This window comes from Phyllostomus discolor, chromosome 10 (assembly GCF_004126475.2).
Source record: "Phyllostomus discolor isolate MPI-MPIP mPhyDis1 chromosome 10, mPhyDis1.pri.v3, whole genome shotgun sequence".
Lineage (NCBI taxonomy): Eukaryota > Metazoa > Chordata > Mammalia > Chiroptera > Phyllostomidae > Phyllostomus > Phyllostomus discolor.
In genome coordinates this window covers 83,466,558-83,485,352 of record NC_040912.2, presented here as the reverse complement: position 1 = coordinate 83,485,352, position 18,795 = coordinate 83,466,558, and the positions used below count along the sequence as shown (strand labels likewise).

Here is an 18,795-nt window from a genome sequence, read left to right as displayed (position 1 = left end):
ACTTTCTTAACATTAAGAGATAAGAGAATTACAGCACGGTTCAAAATATTCAAAGAGCAAAAGAATTAAAAACTAACTTTCTCTTAAAAGAAAAGTATCAAGTGTTTACTTGTATCAGTTTGAAGATTAAGAATAAAACTGTTACATAAAAATCATTTCAAAGTTTCCATAAGTTTCTTCAATCAAACCCAATAAACCCCAAACCCGAGGCCTGGCATTACACAGTGATTATGCAACCAGAGCGCTTACCTTAACCACAGAGGGAAAGAATGGGGAGGCAGGGTCTTTACCACCACCTTCCAAGGCACTCCAGTCAACAAGCTGTTAGGAATGCCGTCTGATGCCCTTAGCCTTAGCCGTTTTTTCTAAGCTTCTGTTTTAAAAGCCCTGACTGAAAACCGCCCTGCCTCTCAGAAGTCTGCAGTGTAACTGCACTAAGGTCAAAATTGTCTGCTAGCATGAATGGTCAATGCAGATGAGACACATTTGCTTTGAGGTGCCATGCAATTACATGATCAGCAGAAATTCCACTTTTAAAAAGTACAGAAACTGAGGGCGGGGGAGTATATCAGAACAATATTGCACGTTACCAGTACAAAATTGCTGTTTTAAGTAATCTTTTTATTAATATTTTTCTTTGCAAACATACCATTAAATGCACTGTACTGTGTAGACTTACTTGGCAGAAAAAAGGGCTCAGGATATATATTAGAGTCAAAATAAGGAGGTTACTCCACTTACATAAAATGTTAACCTCAATCTGGGTAAATGAACGGCTGGACAGATGGGTGGAAGGAGATACAGGGGCACAGATCCGGAAGGGGGGGCAAATGTTTACCAGAAAGTTAAGAGCTTTTTCCTCTGAGCAAGCAGAATTTTCTACATACTTTTACTTTTCTCCTTCTTACTTTTTTTGTTGTGTCTACTGTAGGCATTTCCTTACAGTCTAACTAAAATAGATATTTGAGGGATGGCAGGATGAAAAAAAAAAAGTCTGCACATTTGGGGGGGGGGGTAGGAAAAAGTAATTTAATCACAAAACCCAAACAAAACGGTGACTTCCCTACAGTAACCTAACACTTCCGTTATTAGAATTATGATAAATTAATCACGTTTGAATAGATGGATCAAAATTTAAACAACCCTCAGAGGAGGGTATTAGGAGTTTAAAAATAAAGTGTCAAAACAAAGTATGAGCCCAACAGATTTAATAAAATATTGGCTCAATATTATTTAGATTAGAAGACAAAGCAGGGTACTAAGAAAAAGAGGATACTTTCACTCTGTATTCAAAGAGCCTTTAAAATTAAAGAAGGCCACAGAGTAACAAATATTCTGACTTTCTGCCATAATCTCGTATGTAAAGAAACTCATCTGTTCAAAGAGATGAAGGCTATGGGAAAGTCTAAAATATAAAAGAGGTAGGCCTTCATTATAATTGTAATTTCAAATGATTACAGTTTTCACTTTTAGACTTTATACTGGGTTCTTTTTCTACTTTGCTCTCTTCTCTCTCTTTTTTAAGATTTTATTTATTTTTTAGAGAAAAGAAGGGAGGGAAAAAGAGGGAGAGAAACATCAATGTGAGGTTGCCCGTCATACGCCCCCTACTGGGGACCTGGCCCACACCCCAGGCATGTGCCCTGACTGGGAAACAAACCAGCAACCCTTTGGTTCGCAGGCTGGCACTCACCAGCCAGGGCTCTTTTCTCTTTTTTAATCCTCACCAGAGGATATGCACAATGATTTTAGAGAGAGAGAGGAAGGGGAGGGGAGAGAAAAACATCTATGTGAGAGAGTAACATCAATCAGTTGTCTCCTGTATGCGCCCCAACCAGGGAAGGAACCCACAACCAAGGTGTGTGTGTGCCTGGACCAGGAATCGAACCCTCAGTACAGTATGACGATCCAACCAACAGAGCCACCCAGCCAGGGCTGCTCTAATTTAGTAGGGTATTTTTTACCTCCTCTTCTACTTCTTTAAATATTTAAAGATTTTCAGTTAAACTACTTTATATTCCTAGCCCAGTAAGGGCATCACTTGGTAGGGATCCGATTCAGTAGGTTGCTACCTGCTGACTCACTCACAGTGGCTGACTTCCTCACACACCCTCTATTGTTAGGCAGTGAGCTGGGATCTGAGGATCTGACGCAGGGTGCGTGTGGTAGGCCTTTGAGGTCTGAGAGGAAGGTATACTCTTCTAGAGAGAACTAGACTCGCCAGTTGCTCTGGGTTAAAATTAATCCAATATTAATTCAGATTATTTTTTAGGTTATTTCCAAGAACACACAGGGAGTGTAAATTAAACTCTTAAACCAAGGGAAATTCTCAAGCAGAACTATCTTACCCTAATCCAGAACCCAGACAAAGACATGGAAGTTTCTTAACCTTTCTGCTGGTGAGTAGATTTCTTTCCTAGTCTTTCCTTTTACTAAAGATGTTATCCTTTGAGGGTCTCAGGTTTATGCAGTTTCATTCTAATTCTCAACCTATTTAGTCCAAGAGAATCCAGTGCTGCTGCACTTGGAGAAGAAATTTAAAAATAAAAATGAGGTAATGGATGAAAATCAGCCAATGCCCCTAAAGGCAAGCAAAGCTTCAGAAGCAGACTAATGCTATGGCAGCTTCCTTGTTTGGGGCCTCAGGGATTTCTCGTATGTATTCGCAACCTCAGCTAGGCTTTTAAAGGTTATTTGTTATATTATCTAGCATTTCTGAGTATTAAACCTTACAAGTTATTAATATATTCAAATTTCCCACTACCACACAGTCATCTATTTTCCCAAATACAATGGCTCTCAAATTTTTTTTAACAAAGTCTGAAAACACCCGTCTTAAGAGTACGATGACCCCTGTCAATCTATGCTCAACACCACACGCCCTGCTCATTTCAGGAACTCAACCTCCACCGTCACGCCCGCTCTGAGGGCTGGTTTAATGCTTACCTTCGCTTTGGGTTTAGGCGCAGGAATCACCTTTTTCTTTGCCCTGAAGACCAAAGAGTAAAAAGGAGGGTATTTCAGTAGCAGTTAAGCCACGTGTTAGGAAACTGTAACATCATCTTGTAATCTTGTAATTGTATTGGTAAATAATTTCTTCTGCTATTTGGAAAACTCTTGGAGGAAAGAAACTACGTGTAAAAGCTCAATTTATATGTGAATAGACAGCAACATTTTCCCCAATTTTGATTACTTAGAAGGCTAAACCAAAACATGAAATATAAATAAGTTCTCTTAAAAATTAAATGTAAATATTCAAAATAAAATAAAAACAACTCAAAATAGGCGAATAAAACTGCCTGAGGATTCTCGCTTCAAAGAAGTGGTAAGAGTTTATAATTTTTATAAGAAAACAGAGCTTCAAGAAACTTCTACCTCAAACTAAATCATGCCAAGAAGTAGTAAATAAGATAATATTTTAAAAAACAAAACAAAACATCAAGATTTTAAACAAAAACAACTTTTTTTGCAGGAAATTTTCCTTTTCAATTAGTTGTCATACAATCTTGTTTTAGTTACAGGTTTTTGTTTCTTTTTCAAAAATTTTAAAGAAAATGATTTTTAACTTAAATATTCAAATAAAAACTTAAAATGACAGGAACAAAAGGCAGAAAAAATACAGCGGGACCTTTGGGAACCACTGAGCGAAAGCTGAGAGATTAGGAGCCTCTCACAGGCCCCGCGGCAGGAGAACGCACCCAAGCGACTGTGGCACAAAGGGCTGACGAGCTAAAACACCTCCCACTGTCCGAGCATTTGTATTTCACTTAAACATCATTATTTAAATTCACAAATATCCTAAAAATGCCAATCTATGGCTTCATTAGACAATTTTCAAAGTTATGTGTTTGTTTAAAGTAAAAAGCACTGGGGCAAAAGGACTTCCAGAGCCACCTGCCCCACAGATTTCTACTTTCTGGTACAAAACACAAAATTAATCATATATCCCCCCACCACAGGATAACTAAACCACGTGCACAAAGCACGCACCTATAATATATGAAACCAAACTACCCAAATTTATACTAAAAAAATAAGAATAAGAATTGAAAACCACAAGTATTTCAACACATCTCTGATGGTGTACTAACAAAATGTCATTCCTAACAGCTGTAAAAAACAATTCCACCTATTATATCAATAACTTATACAAGGAAAGGAGTAATTTTGTAATGTTACCCAGAGGATGCTAACCAGAGCTCCTCGCAGAATACTGAATTAGAGTGCGCAGTGACTTTTCAGTGATTTGCTAATTTTTGTACTTTATTAACTCTGTAATACTACACTTTTAGAGTACAAAGAATTAGCCCTAAGTTGTAGATAAAAATAAAATTCTTGTAGATTTAGCCAGTATTCACTCAAAAATAAAACTACAGAAAAAACTTGCCTTCTGACTACTGCCTATCAAGAACAGGATAAGAGACCTTTCTTTAGAAACAAAGCACTAAGGAGAGATCTGGTTTTGAACAGAAGGAAGGCCATGAAGAATAGGTTAATTTTGTGGAACAGAACACTCTGCAAGGCAAGGAAGCGCAGGCACAAATCCGGAACTGTCTTAAAAAGCACACGGCTACGGGTTACCTACATACATAGAAGGTCACTAAAGGGGAAGAGAAAAGGCACAGAAGAATGGAAGGACACAAGGCCCGAGAACAGAGTGAACCACCAGAGCCTTGCTGTTTACGTGGCGCCTGCCTACCAGAGCTCAAGCCAACACATGGCACATTCTGGATTCAGGTTTCTGGAGACTAGCCTGAGAACTACTTAATAGATAAGTGTGTTCTGAGGTCTATGCAGTCAACAATAAAAATGATTTTTAAAAAAAGGGCAGTGTTAACATGGAATCGTCTAAATGTACGTTTAAATCGGCTTTCAACTAGCATTTAATAAATGGTATTTTTGTTTACTAAAGCACATGATGTGAATAAAATTAAATGAAGAAATGTGGAATCTGAATTTACTCACGGGGCAGAAGTAAGATGATTGTGTACACTCCGGCTTTCCTTAAAAAGCATTCTGAAAAAATTAAAAATATATAATTAACTTTTCAAAGTAGATAAATAATATGATAACTGCTTTATCATTTTAATCATATGACTTTCAACAGGCTATTATTTGCTAATTTACCAAGTAAAAGTTGGAATAATACAGTAACTTCAATAATCTATCTTACGGGGAATTTTGTATCAACTCTACTGAATCTTGAACAGCCTGACAGATGTTTTCTGTTGATTTAAATGGAACACTTTAAGATGACAGGTTGAGATAGCTAAGCCTGCTACTTAACTCTTTAAGCTTTAAATTGGATTTTTAAACTTTAAATTAGATTTTTTTTTGAGATACCAATCTAGAATGACTACTTCCAACAGAACCTAAGGTTGTGTCTCTTTTTCTGCACTCTAAATCTTCTGTTCAGTCCTTATCTTCAGAATACCCATATCGAGTTCCCCTCCCAAAGTTCATAACCATTTTCCCCTCCCTTTTTCTCAACCAGCAAATTCAGTTACGAAAAGAAACAAGTGGTCAGTGAGGAAAACACCCTTATGTATATTTCTATATCTCTATGGCCATGTGACCAATTGTTTAGTCTTTTCAGTGCTTGAAGTTTTCAAATCAGAGATTGTCTGAGATGACTATACAGAATTTTAAACACATCAGGTTCTTAGCAAAATGAATGTCGTGTGAGTGTACACGTATCTTTAATAGTAGCAGTAAGAAAGTAAATAAAGGAAATCTAGGATGTCGTATTTCTTACCTTGCCTGCATCCAGCCCTTAGGCCACAATGGTTTCACCTCTGTCTCCATAAAGGATTTAAGATAATCCTCAGCAGACTGGCTTTTATTTGGCTCTAACTCATAGCATCCCAATTTGATCTCAACAAGGTTACATAACAAAGTTCTAAACAGATTAAAAATATATATTTATATATAAATCTGACTGCAAAACTGTAGAAAATTAAGCTTGAAACAGATTTTTAAAAGCACATAAATCTGACAGCAATAATAAAGAATACCATCTGAAAAATTCAGAAGACGACATGAAGATAAATAATGTCTAACATATATCATTCATTGCACTACAGCCAAATCCCCACACGAAACAACTTCCTGTGATTCCTTTAATCTAGGCACCAAAGATTGAGAAGGGTAGTCCTACAACTAATCCCTTACTTGGGATACTGAGTTACTGCTAAGAAAGGTGACTGACTATACAAGTATATTGAGCCCTTCACCTTCGGAAACCAGTACATGACTTACTCAATAATTAAACAATTAGCTTAAAAAATCTTTATAAAAATAAGTGATAGCACTCTAAAAATATTAGGACCATATTAATCTTCTCTTGAATAAGTTTTTCCTACATACAAATCTTTGGTTACTCCCAATCCAGTCTTCGACTTACTGGAGATTCTTTGTAAGAGAAACTTTACTTCTCCATTACTACTTAGTTAAAAGTGAAGGCTCTGGTGAAGTCTTACCTAATGGTGTCATCCCAGTGGAATTTTTTCCTTGGTCCTATGACACGTTTCCCTGGTTTCTCATCATCGTCTTCCTCGGATCCATTTTTTTCACGTTCTTCATCTGTTTGCAACCTAAAAATAAAAAACATTTTATAAAGCAAAGTTTTAACTCAGCATTGCCTATAATACACTCCGTTTGTTGAATTGCATAATTGGATGTTAACTCAAGAGACAAGGTAAGTAGGGAGTCTACCTTTCCACACAACACTGTGAATTTCAAGTGGGTTATGGAGCCGTTTGGTAAAGAAGGTGTTCAAACTGTAATGTAAAGGCATGAATACTCATCTTCCAGTTCAGAATGTATTTGTGCCCAACCACAGACAGTCAGGCTGGCCAACATGTGAAACGTCGGGGCAGTGTCGGCTCTTGCTTTGGTCACACCCACACACAAAATCAGCAGCCTTTCTGCCTTTGACATCAAAGCAATTGAGTGGGAAGCAGCGTCATTCAGAAAACATTTAATAGATAAGTTTTACATACTTTGATAAAGACTCACCTGCTGGTTTAACACCTACATACAGTATAAAGAACCACATATACCATTTCAGTGGTATATGAGGATTTCTACTTGGTGATGAAATCCACTTAAGACCGACCCCTAAGGTCTAAAAATATTTCTCAAAAGCAAAAGCCAGTTCAAATACAAGAAGTACATACTTGGCACACTTAGCTTGACTACGAGCCTGGCAGTCCTCCTGGTATTTAAACAGCTGTTCAGGCATGACATTGCTGACAGCCAGTTTCAGTTTTTGCAGAGGTTCTCTTAAACGATCATCCTGAGAAAAAAAACAAACTGCAAGTGTTTTCAAACATGTTTAACAAAACTTATTTTGCAAGCAGATCTTCAAAGGATGAAATTCATGTTATAGACACTGATTCTAGCTAGACATGAAATGTTAGTATGTTTAAACACAGACATCTCTTCTGCAACACTGACTTTTCAGAGTGCACACAGGGTATAAAATTAGCATGACCATTCTTCCAGGGAGCCAAGAGAGTCTCAGTTTTTGCCTGTTGCCTCAGCATAATTATTAATAGTGCTCCTTTACATTCTTGGAAATGCCCCGTGTTTGGTCAATGCATTGTATGGATACTTCACACAAGTGATTACACAGAGAAACAAATCTACAGGGAGCAGGCCAACGCTAGCCAGCCCCCGTTACGATGGGGAACCAGTACCACAAGGAGAAACACTGCTGCGGAACACGGCCACACGCGGTCTGGTCTGGAAGACAACCAGCAGGATGCTGGCTGGCACCCCGTTCTCTCGTTTACTGTTGGTAATTGTTCCTTATGTTGCAAGCAAAAGTGCAAGGTAAGGCCAAAATGAAGAAGGAAACTGGGAGACTCTTCCTCATATGAGTTCAGGGCAAAAAGAAAAGCAAGTAAATTTGCATCTGATAGCTTTAATTAGCTAATGTATTATTTTCATCTTGCAAGTAACTATAGATGTAACTATTTAAAACATACTTTTCTTAATGTCACAGGTGCAGAAATATAAGATTTTGCTTTTCTTCACTGTCATGACTATGTTAAATATGTGATTTCTGACCCTGGCTGGTGTGGCCCAGTTGGTTGGCACTGTCCCGCAAAGGGAAAGGTCGCAGCTTTGTTCCCAGGTCAGGGCACATACTTGGGTTGCAAGTTCGGTCACTAGTCAGGGCGGGTACGAGAGGCAACCTGATCAATGTTTCATTCTCACGTCCATGTTTCTCTCCCTTTCTTTCTCCCTTCCTCCCCCCCCTCTCTAAAAATAAGTAAATAAAGTCTTTTTATTTTTTAAAAAAGTGATTTCTGGTAAGAGGACTTTTAGGAATATAATTATCATGCTATGGTAGGTATATTTCACAAATTAAAATATTCTATCTTATTAATAACATTTACCTTATTAAAAAACAAATATTATTACTAATAAACACCTACCTCTTTCAGGCATACCAATTAGTAAACATTACTGCAATATGATAATGTCTGCTATAAAATCCCATGTTTCAAAGTGTGAACATCCACTTTGGGTGATCAGTTTCTGAGGATTACATAGCAGAGCTTATCTTCCTGGGGCAACCTAAATACCCATTAACAAGAAAATGAATAAATTAATTGGGATATACTCATACAATGGAGAACAAAAACTGTATGGAGTACCACCACATGTAAAGGCAGACAAATCGAGGGTACATAATGTTGAGTGAAGAAAAACAAGCTGTAGAAAAAAAGTATGACTCAATTTTTATGAAGCTAAAAAACATGCAAAAACAAATAATACAATGTTTATGTTCACAAATGTGTGATAAAACCATGTAAAGAAAAGCCAAGGTAAGATAGGTGCCTTTCTTTCACAGCCAACACAGAGAGTAAATAACTTCAAATATCGAACCTGACATGTTCCTAAGAAAACATTTTACATTGTGCTAAAAGCTGTTCGCCTACTTCTGGTTCGTTTTGTACTGGCACCCGTCGGTGTCATCTGAACTCACAGCGGTGAGCTCCCGCTGCCAGTGCCTGAGGGACTCAGGCACAGACACAGACACAAAATCCGAGACCTTGGATGAGTTTCACTTGTTCAGTACCCTGCTTCGAATTGAGAAAGAACTAAAGTTTCTCAAGTGTGTTATTAACGTAAGTATTGGACCTAAAGCATTCTGTGTCAGATGGCACCCAGTGCAGTGATTCCGGACGTAACATGGATGCTCCCCCTCACACCACGGTAGACCTAGGACAGCCATATAGCGCTATGGGACTCCCGCCTTCCCCCACCCCCAGCCAGAAAGGTTTAGGTTGGCTCAAAATATTATAATCTGACTTTTTTGGTCCCAGGAATTTGGATTGGGATGAGAGAGCTGAGTCGGTCTCCATGTGTGGCTTTTCTGTAATGTAAAACCTTGAGAATCAAGCAATCTTATTTGCAAATCACATAAAAGGACAGATATGAGACGTGGGGAGAGAGGCAGAAACAAAGTTAATCAAAACGATCAGTTCCCATCCTTCTTGGCTGCATTCTTGCCCTTTATTCCATTAAATACCTTTATTCATAGAAAAAAATGCCCTTTTTTCTTGTCTTAAACCTCATTAAAGTTATTTTCTATTAGTTGCAGGTTACTAATATTTTTTTAACAATACAGGCAAACAAACCATTAAAGGAAAAGTAATCAGGACAAAGAAGGTATGGGAAATCATCTTATATGAAGTGAAAAAGGGGACATAAGAAATGTCATAAAAGTGATGAAGTGGACAAATGATTAGGTTTGTGAATGAACTCAAAGGCAGAATTAGGACCAACGGAGTAAAAAACACCTGGATTTGGCTTCAAGTATGGAAGAACATTCTGATACAATAAAATAAGTTTCTGACCACTGGAAGAATTCAACTTGGACAAGCATTTAGTGGGGTTTTAGGAGAGGAATATCTAGCAAAATATGAATTACACTGAATAATTTTTTTTAATATTTTATTTATTTTTAGAGAGGGAAGGGAGGGAGATAGAGAGAGAGAGGGAGAAACATCAATGTGTGGTTGCTGGGGGTTATGGCCTGCAACCCAGGAATGTACCCTGGCTGGGAATCGAACCTGGGACACTTTGGTTCCCAGCCCACGCTCAATCCACTGAGCTATGCCAGCCAGGGCAAATTACACTGAATAATTTTTAAATTTACATGCAACCGTGTGATTCCTTGCACTGGTCTATATAATGTCTGTATAGACACATTTTAGGAATAAGAAAATTGATTTATAAATATGTCAGATTAGCCCTGGCTGGCGTGGCTCAGTGGATTGAGTGCCGGCCTACAAACCAAAGGGTTGCTGGTTTGATTCCCAGCCAGGGCACATGCCTGGGGTGTGGGCCAGGTCCCCAGCTGGGGGATCCCAGGAGGCAACCACACACTGATGTTTCTCTCCCTTTCTCCCTCCCTTACTCTATCATTAAGAATAAATAAAATTTTTAAAAAATATGTCAGATTATCTGATGATGGGAAAATTGTTAGCTGTGAAACAGGCTAACTTACTGCCCCAAGAAGCTACGCCTTAGAAAACATTATTTCTCAACTAAACTTATCAATTATAGAAAAATAACTTTTTCATGGGGTCCAATACAACTATAAATCAATTAATATGCAAAATGTCCCAAAAGAATCCACCCTCTTTGCAGGCTGTAAAACCACCAATGCAGCTACTGTTTCCCCCTTACCTGGACGTTGAGGTGTAACTTCCTCAGACGTTTTACTAGTGTTTCCTTATTGCATGGCACAAAAGCTTCAAGGTGGGCGTAGACACCACTGCGGATGACGGGGCCGAGTTCCTGCAGCTGTAACTCAATGCTGACCAAAAACAACAACAACAAATCAATAGGGCAGAGGTCCTTTCTAGAGCACCTACAAGTAAGGAGGCAAAGGAAGTGATTCTTTTCTCATTTTACATTTCCACGATTTCCTAGACAGTATTTTTCAAGGAGAAATAATTGATAAATAGTGATGATACAGAAAATTTCGATGAGCACAGTTTAAGAGGAAAATTCATATAATCCCAAACAAGCTGGCAAGCAATTTTCTTCATGACAGCAGCAGAGCCTACATTTTTGGATAAAGCACAGGGGCTCCATTATTAACCAAAAGTGCGCTTCCTCAAAGAGACAGCACACTCCACTCAACCCTTGCAATTACAATACTAGTGAGTGACACAGTTTCGGTGAGTTCTTAAGAGTACTTTTTCCTTAGAGGTGTTTGAAAATTTCGGAGTCAAAGGAGGTCCGACTTCTCTGGCTGCACATGCAGACTGTTTCGCCCATCTTTGTTTCCCTCATTGTGCCTGCACTACAGACCAGACAGTTAAGGTTTGTTCGCACACGATGACATCGTTCAACAACCTAGTTCTCAGAATGTACGTATCCCTACTGTTAAGCAGTGCATGACTGTCTTAAGCACACATCCTTCACACATATACTTTAATATTTCCTCTCTAAGAATTCTAATCTTCTAAGGTCTAGGAAGTATCTGGAAACAACTAGAAACACATGGCAACAAAAGTATGAATTTCAGATATTTTCACATTTATTTCAGAGAAACAAAGGTTATCTTGAAGTGGTGAACATTCTTGAGCCCTGCCTCCTTCTTTCCAACAGGCCCCTTTTCCTCTCACATGAAATCTACCCAAAAGCACATTTCTACACATAAAAGTTGCTGTGAATGGGCCTCAAACCTCTGACAATAAATTATGAGCAAAAGATCACTACAGGTTCTAAATGAATGAAAACACACTGGGACCGTCAGCTGTTAACACAGAGAGAACAAACACAGGGTTTTGTTGAGTAAACAGGCTGGAAACACACTGTTACATTCTTCCCTATTACATTTGCTATCTGCACAAGGCTCTCCTCTGCCTCTGGAGCAGCGTCCAAGAAATGCAGCACGGGACGCCACAGCAGAAGCAAGAGCCACCTTTGTAAACAAGACTCTCTACTGAGGAATAGTCAGTCATAACTACTATGGTATTTTCTTTTCACCAGGATTCTAGAAGTATAGTCACTTCCCCATCGGTGATATATGACATATCTTCCTACCCCAGCAACTCCCTCTTTTTAAAAAATTAAATATTTTTTGTAATTCAATCAGTTTAAAACATTAGTAAAGCAAAAGCTCTACGTCCAAATGAATTCTGGAATCTACTGAATTTCCTAGATTCTCCCTCAAGTATTCCAGATATCCTACCAATATTGTCCAAATCAACCACTGAAAACTACTAAATGAAACTACTAAATGAGTTAGGGAGCAATAACCCAAACTCAAAATCCCAAATAGCTCTTTATCGTATAGCAAGAATTCAGAGCCTGCTGATGTGTTAACTGACACTAGACAAGAGGTGTGTTTGTCCCTCTTGTCCCTAAATAACTACTTTATCCAGATGGGCTGGCTCTAGTTGCAAAGTAACCCCTCAAGAGAGTTAGGAAAGCTCTGGTTCACAATCAACCCTTTCACTTTGTTAACCTTTATTTCCCAGAGAGAGAAACCAACAGAGACCAACTGATAAGTTTATTCACTGAGATTCAAGTTGCCACTCACTCACGAGCTCCTTAAAGAAGCATCGGATAATGCGATGGCACACAGGTCTTGTGCAAGTGTGTTGGGTTGGTAGTACCCGCCTGGAGCACTCATTGAGCAGAACTGTCAGGCTGAACTGGAATAACAGGCAAAGTGTCAACATTTTATTTATTACCAATGGCTGCTTCAGGTATAAAGGAGGAAATAGGGGCTGAAATCAAACCAGCATGCTGTATATTTGTTGATTCAGGTCAAATTCAATTAGGCAAAACATAAAAGGATACTTACTCTATTCCAACAAAGTCATCTCCTCTTTTCTCCAGGGTAAGGAAGCAATACAGGGATAACTTCACGAGAAATAATCTACTCCAAATAATCTACCACATGCCCCCAGAAGATCAACTCAGCCCAGAGATATAAGGGATTCTGGTTTAGGAAAGTGATAAAAGAGGCCAGAAGACATAAGAAAGGGACTAGAAGAGAAAAAAAATCAACTAAACACTAAAGCATACTCTATGAAATAAAATGTAGATGGGCCGCAAAAAACTAGAGGATTTGTTTTAGGATAGACATGAGAGGAATTAACAGAGAAGCCTGTTAATGGAATGTTAATAATTCTGCTTATTTGAGATGTTATTTCCCAAGGATGGTTTTTTAATTTTCACAGGGGAAAAACAGCTGTTCCCTCTGACAGAAGAGTAAAACAAACAAAAAAAGAACTGTCTCAGTCTCACAAAAAGGATCTGCTCTAGTAAACTTAGGCAGTTCACATGGAAAGAAAAAGAAGAGCCAGTCAGGTCCCTGACTATGGAATCTGGGGCAGCTCTGCGGAGTGATGTTTACACTGTTTACTGAATCTGGGGTTTGCAGGGAGCTAGGAGAAGGAACTGGTACAGACAGGAATCATTTGCCTAACTTCCAGGCAGAGAGAATCAATCTGAAAATCCCTGGCTAAAATAAAGAAGAATGGAACCAAGACATTCGCCATACTACTTACCAGTAGCTCACTATGTTATACGTTTCACAAAGTCCGTGGGACTTTACACATTTTAAGTAATACAGCATGAGAGACTGTAATTAATTAAGATAGTTTTCACAATCAACAAACCCATTCATCCTTTATATCTTATGACAAACTACCTCCTTTATATATTTAAAAGACCGAAATCACAGTATCAGAAACATGACCTTTTTGTTTCTATAAGATGCTACTAAGCCAATATGTTATTTTCATGAGAATAGTAAATGTTGCTGCTTTCTCTAGAATCACTTGTTTTTCCCAGTTCTGCTTGCAGCCAACTATATACTCAATTTCTACAACCAATGGTCAAAATTTATGAGCCAATAGGTTTGTATATACATCTTACGAGATCACAATCTTAGATTCTACAGCTTTATTAGTATCAAACTCTAACAAAGAGTGTAAACTATCCCTACGTTAGCTATAACCTGTATCACAAATCAGTCTTCACACCCTCTCCTCCTTAACCTGACTCCTGTCACTCCCTTACTGGACTCTATCCTAACCCACAGCCACAATTTCTTCTTTAAACCCTGCTGTCCACTTGGCTTTAAATGTTCATACGCATTTTTCTTGTCTATAAAATAAAGAGAAAATTACACCAAATTTAATATAACCAGAGCTATCCCAGAAGGATATTTTCATATAAGTTAAAAAAAAATACATATAAATCTAGAATACTATTCAACCTATATAGTGGTCACTTGCTCTGGCAGTTGTAATACTGGAAGCTCTGATTACCATAAAGGGTCCTGGAGAACCAATAAATGCAGCAGCATTATTTTCCTGAGAAACAAAGCTCATCAAACATGCTGGGAGGCTGAATGGGAAGAGCTATTGCATGAGACTGGCCAGTCACTCGGTACTTGTATCTCAAAGGCCTACTACATTTTTAAGTAAATTCTTAAGGTTCAAATAATTTTTAAGGTTTAATCAAACAAGAAAAGTACTTACTCTAGAAGAATATTATTCATATCCTGTGTAAAGAATTTTTTCCTTCCTTCTTCATCAAAAAGTTTGGCAGCCTAGAGAAACATAAGATTGACAATATAACCATTAATAAACACATTATTTGTTTCCATATTTATTTACTAAAGAATAAATATTCTTTGCTTTGCCCTGGCTGGTAAGGCTCAGTGGATTGAGTGCTGACCTACGAACCAAAGTGTCACTGGTTCGATTCCCAATCAGGGCACATGTCTGGGTTGTGGGCCGGGTCCCCGGTGGGGGGCACACAAGAGGCAACCACACACTGATGTTTCTCTCCCTCTTTCTCCCTCCTTCCCCCACTCTCTAAAAAATTGATTTTTTAAAAAAGAATCATCTTTTTGAGGGTGGGATTATAATTTCCTTTGCTTTGCATCCTCCGTACCCGACTTAATACTGGCATAAGGAGGCAATTAAAGAACGCTGAAACAAAATTAGCATGTCCACCATTCCTATTATGTCTGTATTGAATTTTTCTCAATCTCCTTAAATTCACAAGATTATAAATACAAGATTTTTCAGTGTTTTGAATGTCTTGTGTCTTTTATTAGTTCTTGCTGTAGTCTCCAAAATAACAGAAAGCAGCTGTCTCAATGCTAGAGACATTGCTGCTTACACTGTGTCTCGTATGCTACACTTCATACCCATCACCAGGTGAAAAACTAGTAACAGCTGATGACACTGGTATTATCCCCCCACTGTACAACCAGGAACCTAAACCTTGTCAGGGTTATATGATGTTCCCAAAGTTACATTGCCAAAATGGCAGACCCCAGATGCAGACCAAGAAGCTTTCTGACTTCAACTGTGCCACCGTGGCCCCCTCTGCAAACACTGTAGGCTTGCTGCAGCCAGTCTGGGTTTTACCTAATTACATACCAATGACGAAAACATAAGCCGAGGTTATTTTCAAGGTATAAGCAAAATTAATTCAATGAGCTCAAGGATATTTTCATTATTATGTTTGTCACTTTAATCACCTAACCAGAAACAAATTTTCCTGGGGAAATCACAAAGGATAGTTTATCTTGACTTCCACAAGATGTGAAACATCAAGCCTGATCCAATAATCTGAGCACATCACGTGCTGACTCTGTCCACCTACCAAGTTACTTGACAATTTTATGTGCTGTAAATAGAAGAGGAAACTTTCTGAGATGTGCCTCAGAGACTCTTAGAAGGGATAAAGACTGGGTGTGTGTAGGAAGCAGAAATCGAAGAAGAAAGCCAGAAGGAAAACTAAACCTCGAGAAAGGGAATCAAAACAGCCAAGAGGCTAAACCACTAGGAGAATGTTACGATGTAATAAAAGGATATGTGCAAACCCCTTGTCAGACACCAGCATTTTAGTGAAGTGAATTCTCATCTCCTAAAGAAAAAACACCACCTCATATTTCAAAGAAAAAATATGGAGAATTCATAGACATCAGTAAGTGAAATGAATCTTTTTATTGACAATTTCCTACTGAGGGGTTAGGAAGCAAATGTGTTTATTAATCCTGGCATGACTACTACAGAGACAGATGACAGTGTTTGGTATTTGAAATATGACAGAGCTTTACAAGACTGAAGCACTCATTACTAACCGGTTTAGTTTATTACATGAGAATGAATGGCATATAACAGAGCAGAGGGAGTGTACACAAACTACGGAGCTCAATGGTCCTGCCTTTGTGTACCTTTTGTTCTGAGGTGGCAGACAGCTTATATATGGGTGTCGTTTTCTTATCGATAGATAAGTATTTATTGCCATTTTATTGTTCAACTATTTGCCTCTGTTTTATTTTCTTCTTCTTCTTCTTAAAGCAAACCCTTTAACATTTTTTGTAATACTGATTTGGTGGTAATAAACTCCTTTAGCTTTTTCTTGTCTGGGAAGCTCTGTTTTTCTCCTTCAATTCTAAATGATAGCCCTGCTGGGTAGAGTAGCCCTGGCTGTAGGTCCTTGCTTTTCATCACCTGACAGATTTCATGCCAATTCCTACTGGTCTGAAATGTTTCTGCTGAGAAATCAAATGACAGTCTAATGGAAGCTCCCTTGTAGGTAACTAACTGTTTCTCTCTTGTGGCTTTTAAGATTCTCTCCTTGTCTTTTAGTCTTGTCATTTTAATTGTGACATGTCTTGGTGTAGACCTCTTTGGATCCATCTCGTTTGGGACTCTATGCACTTCCTAGACTTGTGTGTTTTTTTCCTTCACCAGGTTAGGTAAGTTTTCCATCGTTATTTCCTCAGATAGGTTCTTGATTCCTGGTTCACTCTTCCCCTTCTTGTATCTCTATGATGTGGATGTTGTTACACTTCCTGTTGTCCTAAAGCATTCTTAAACTCTCTTTATTTTTAAAATTCTTTCTATTTTTTTGCTGCTCTAGTTGGGTGTTCTTTTCTATGTTGCCTTCCAAATCACTGATTCTATCCTTAGCTTCATCTAATCTACTGTTTATTCCTTCTAGTATATTATTTATCTCAGTTATATTGCACTCTTTATTTCTGACTGGTCCTTTTTAATGGTTTCTATGTCTTTTTTCATGCAGTTGAGCACTCTTATAATTATCACTCTAAACTCTGTATCTGATAAATTGCTTGCCTCTATTTCATTTAGTTCTTCTGGAGAATTCTCTTGTTCTTTCATTTGGGGGGCCAGTTTCTTTGTCTTCCCATTTTGGCTGCTTCTTTGTGTTTGTTTCTATGTGTTAAGCAGATCTGCAACGACTCTGGTGCAGACCTATGTCAGACACTGCCTATGACTGGCTCTGGCCAACTGGTGTGGAGCTATCAGCCATTGCAGCCGTGGCTCCCTCTGTTGGGCCTGTGGGCCCACAGAAAGAACCAAACTTCGAACCAAAGCTGGTTTTTATCAGCAGTGGGCCTGAGGGAGGGTGGGCTAAGTCTCAGAGCTCCCAGAGATCTGCCTTAGCCTGCAGGCTTCCCATTAGGCTTAATCACTGAATTGTGCTTCCAGCTGTGCTCCTCAGCAGCCTGGCTTAAGCTCCACAGGCTGGAGCAGAGTAATTCCTGTCAGTGGTGCTACTGCTTCTTCCCATTCTGCCACTTTGGAAGGGAGTGCTCTGCCTGAAAGAGATGGCTTCTGCCGTATGGGGAATGACAGTAGAGGGATCATGGCGGCTGACCCTTCAGCTCTCTCCCCAGAGCCACCGACCCCAGACGTAGCAGCAGTGAAATGAGTACACACTACAGGCATTTGTGAAATACACAACAGCTATTATTAGCAATTACATGTTAAACAACCTGGATCACATCACTAGCACTTTTTAAACCTTAGAAAGATTTGAGGGATGGGGCAACTGGGGAATAGCAAAAAACACATACTTTGGAGTCAGGTAAGCCCTGGTTCTTTAAGTTCTGCTTCCATCAACTTATCAGTTAGACTTCAAGCTATTTAACCTGCCTCTCAAGTTTCTCAGCCATAAAAAGAAAGCAATACCTACACTTAATAGTTGGAGTAGTTGAGGAAATTAAACTAAAAAACTTTCTAATTAGCAAAACTGTAGATTATACTCTCTTTGCTTATATGGTTAATTTCCCCAATGTTAACTAATATGCCACATGATAGGACAAATTCAGTATTTGTGTAGACAATTTAGTGCTATTTTTTGTTAACTTTTTAGGACTTTTGCATTGGATTAGAAGTATAGTCCTGGAACAATTTTACTTACAAAGCTCTTTCCTTATACCTCTTGGCTATGGGGTGGGCCAGATTATATATTTTTTCATTTAATTCACATGCCATCTGGTTTAACACCTTAAGATGGTGGAGCTGCTCATGGTGCTGCTTCATTTGTGTACAAAAGGACCAATGCCTGGTCTGTACTGCCACCAAGATGGTCATCATACAAATGCATATAACATGTGTATTATGTATACATGCAACAGGTTCCAGGGCAGGTATATATTTTTATTTAGAGGTATTTCACTTTTCCAAGTTTTCTTTATAGTGTTGTAGCTATTTTTTTGTTTGTTTTGTTTTGTTTTGTTTCCCTCCTCTGATTCTGTCTGGCACTTCAAATTGTAGTGTCTTCATTGTTAATTAAAGAAAACTCTGATTTAAAAAATAAACTGCAGAAGAATTAAAACAAAGGAAGAACAGGAGACAATGAGACAATAAAAATAAAGTGACAGAAACAAAAATCAATTATAACAACTGTAAGAAAAATTATTTGCTGAAAGAAAAAAGACTTAGATGAAGTCAATAAACACATTTCCATTTATATGCT

The 18,795-nt window shown here is 38.4% G+C and overlaps 1 protein-coding gene across 4 annotated transcripts in view; it reads right to left on the bottom strand.

Annotated features, from left to right (window-relative positions):
* Positions 1–18,795, bottom strand: part of UBN2 (ubinuclein 2) — an 87,334-nt gene that overhangs the window by 34,100 nt on the left and 34,439 nt on the right. For all 4 annotated transcript variants that reach the window (XM_036010949.1, XM_036010948.1, XM_036010947.1 and 1 more), the window contains 7 exons: positions 14,529–14,599; positions 10,708–10,837; positions 7,179–7,297; positions 6,480–6,593; positions 5,756–5,899; positions 4,966–5,016; positions 2,947–2,989 (listed from right to left, as the gene is read on the bottom strand). In XM_036010949.1, the coding sequence (XP_035866842.1) occupies positions 2,947–2,989; positions 4,966–5,016; positions 5,756–5,899; positions 6,480–6,593; positions 7,179–7,297; positions 10,708–10,837; positions 14,529–14,599 (672 nt within the window). The remainder of the gene's footprint in view (positions 1–2,946; positions 2,990–4,965; positions 5,017–5,755; positions 5,900–6,479; positions 6,594–7,178; positions 7,298–10,707; positions 10,838–14,528; positions 14,600–18,795) is intronic.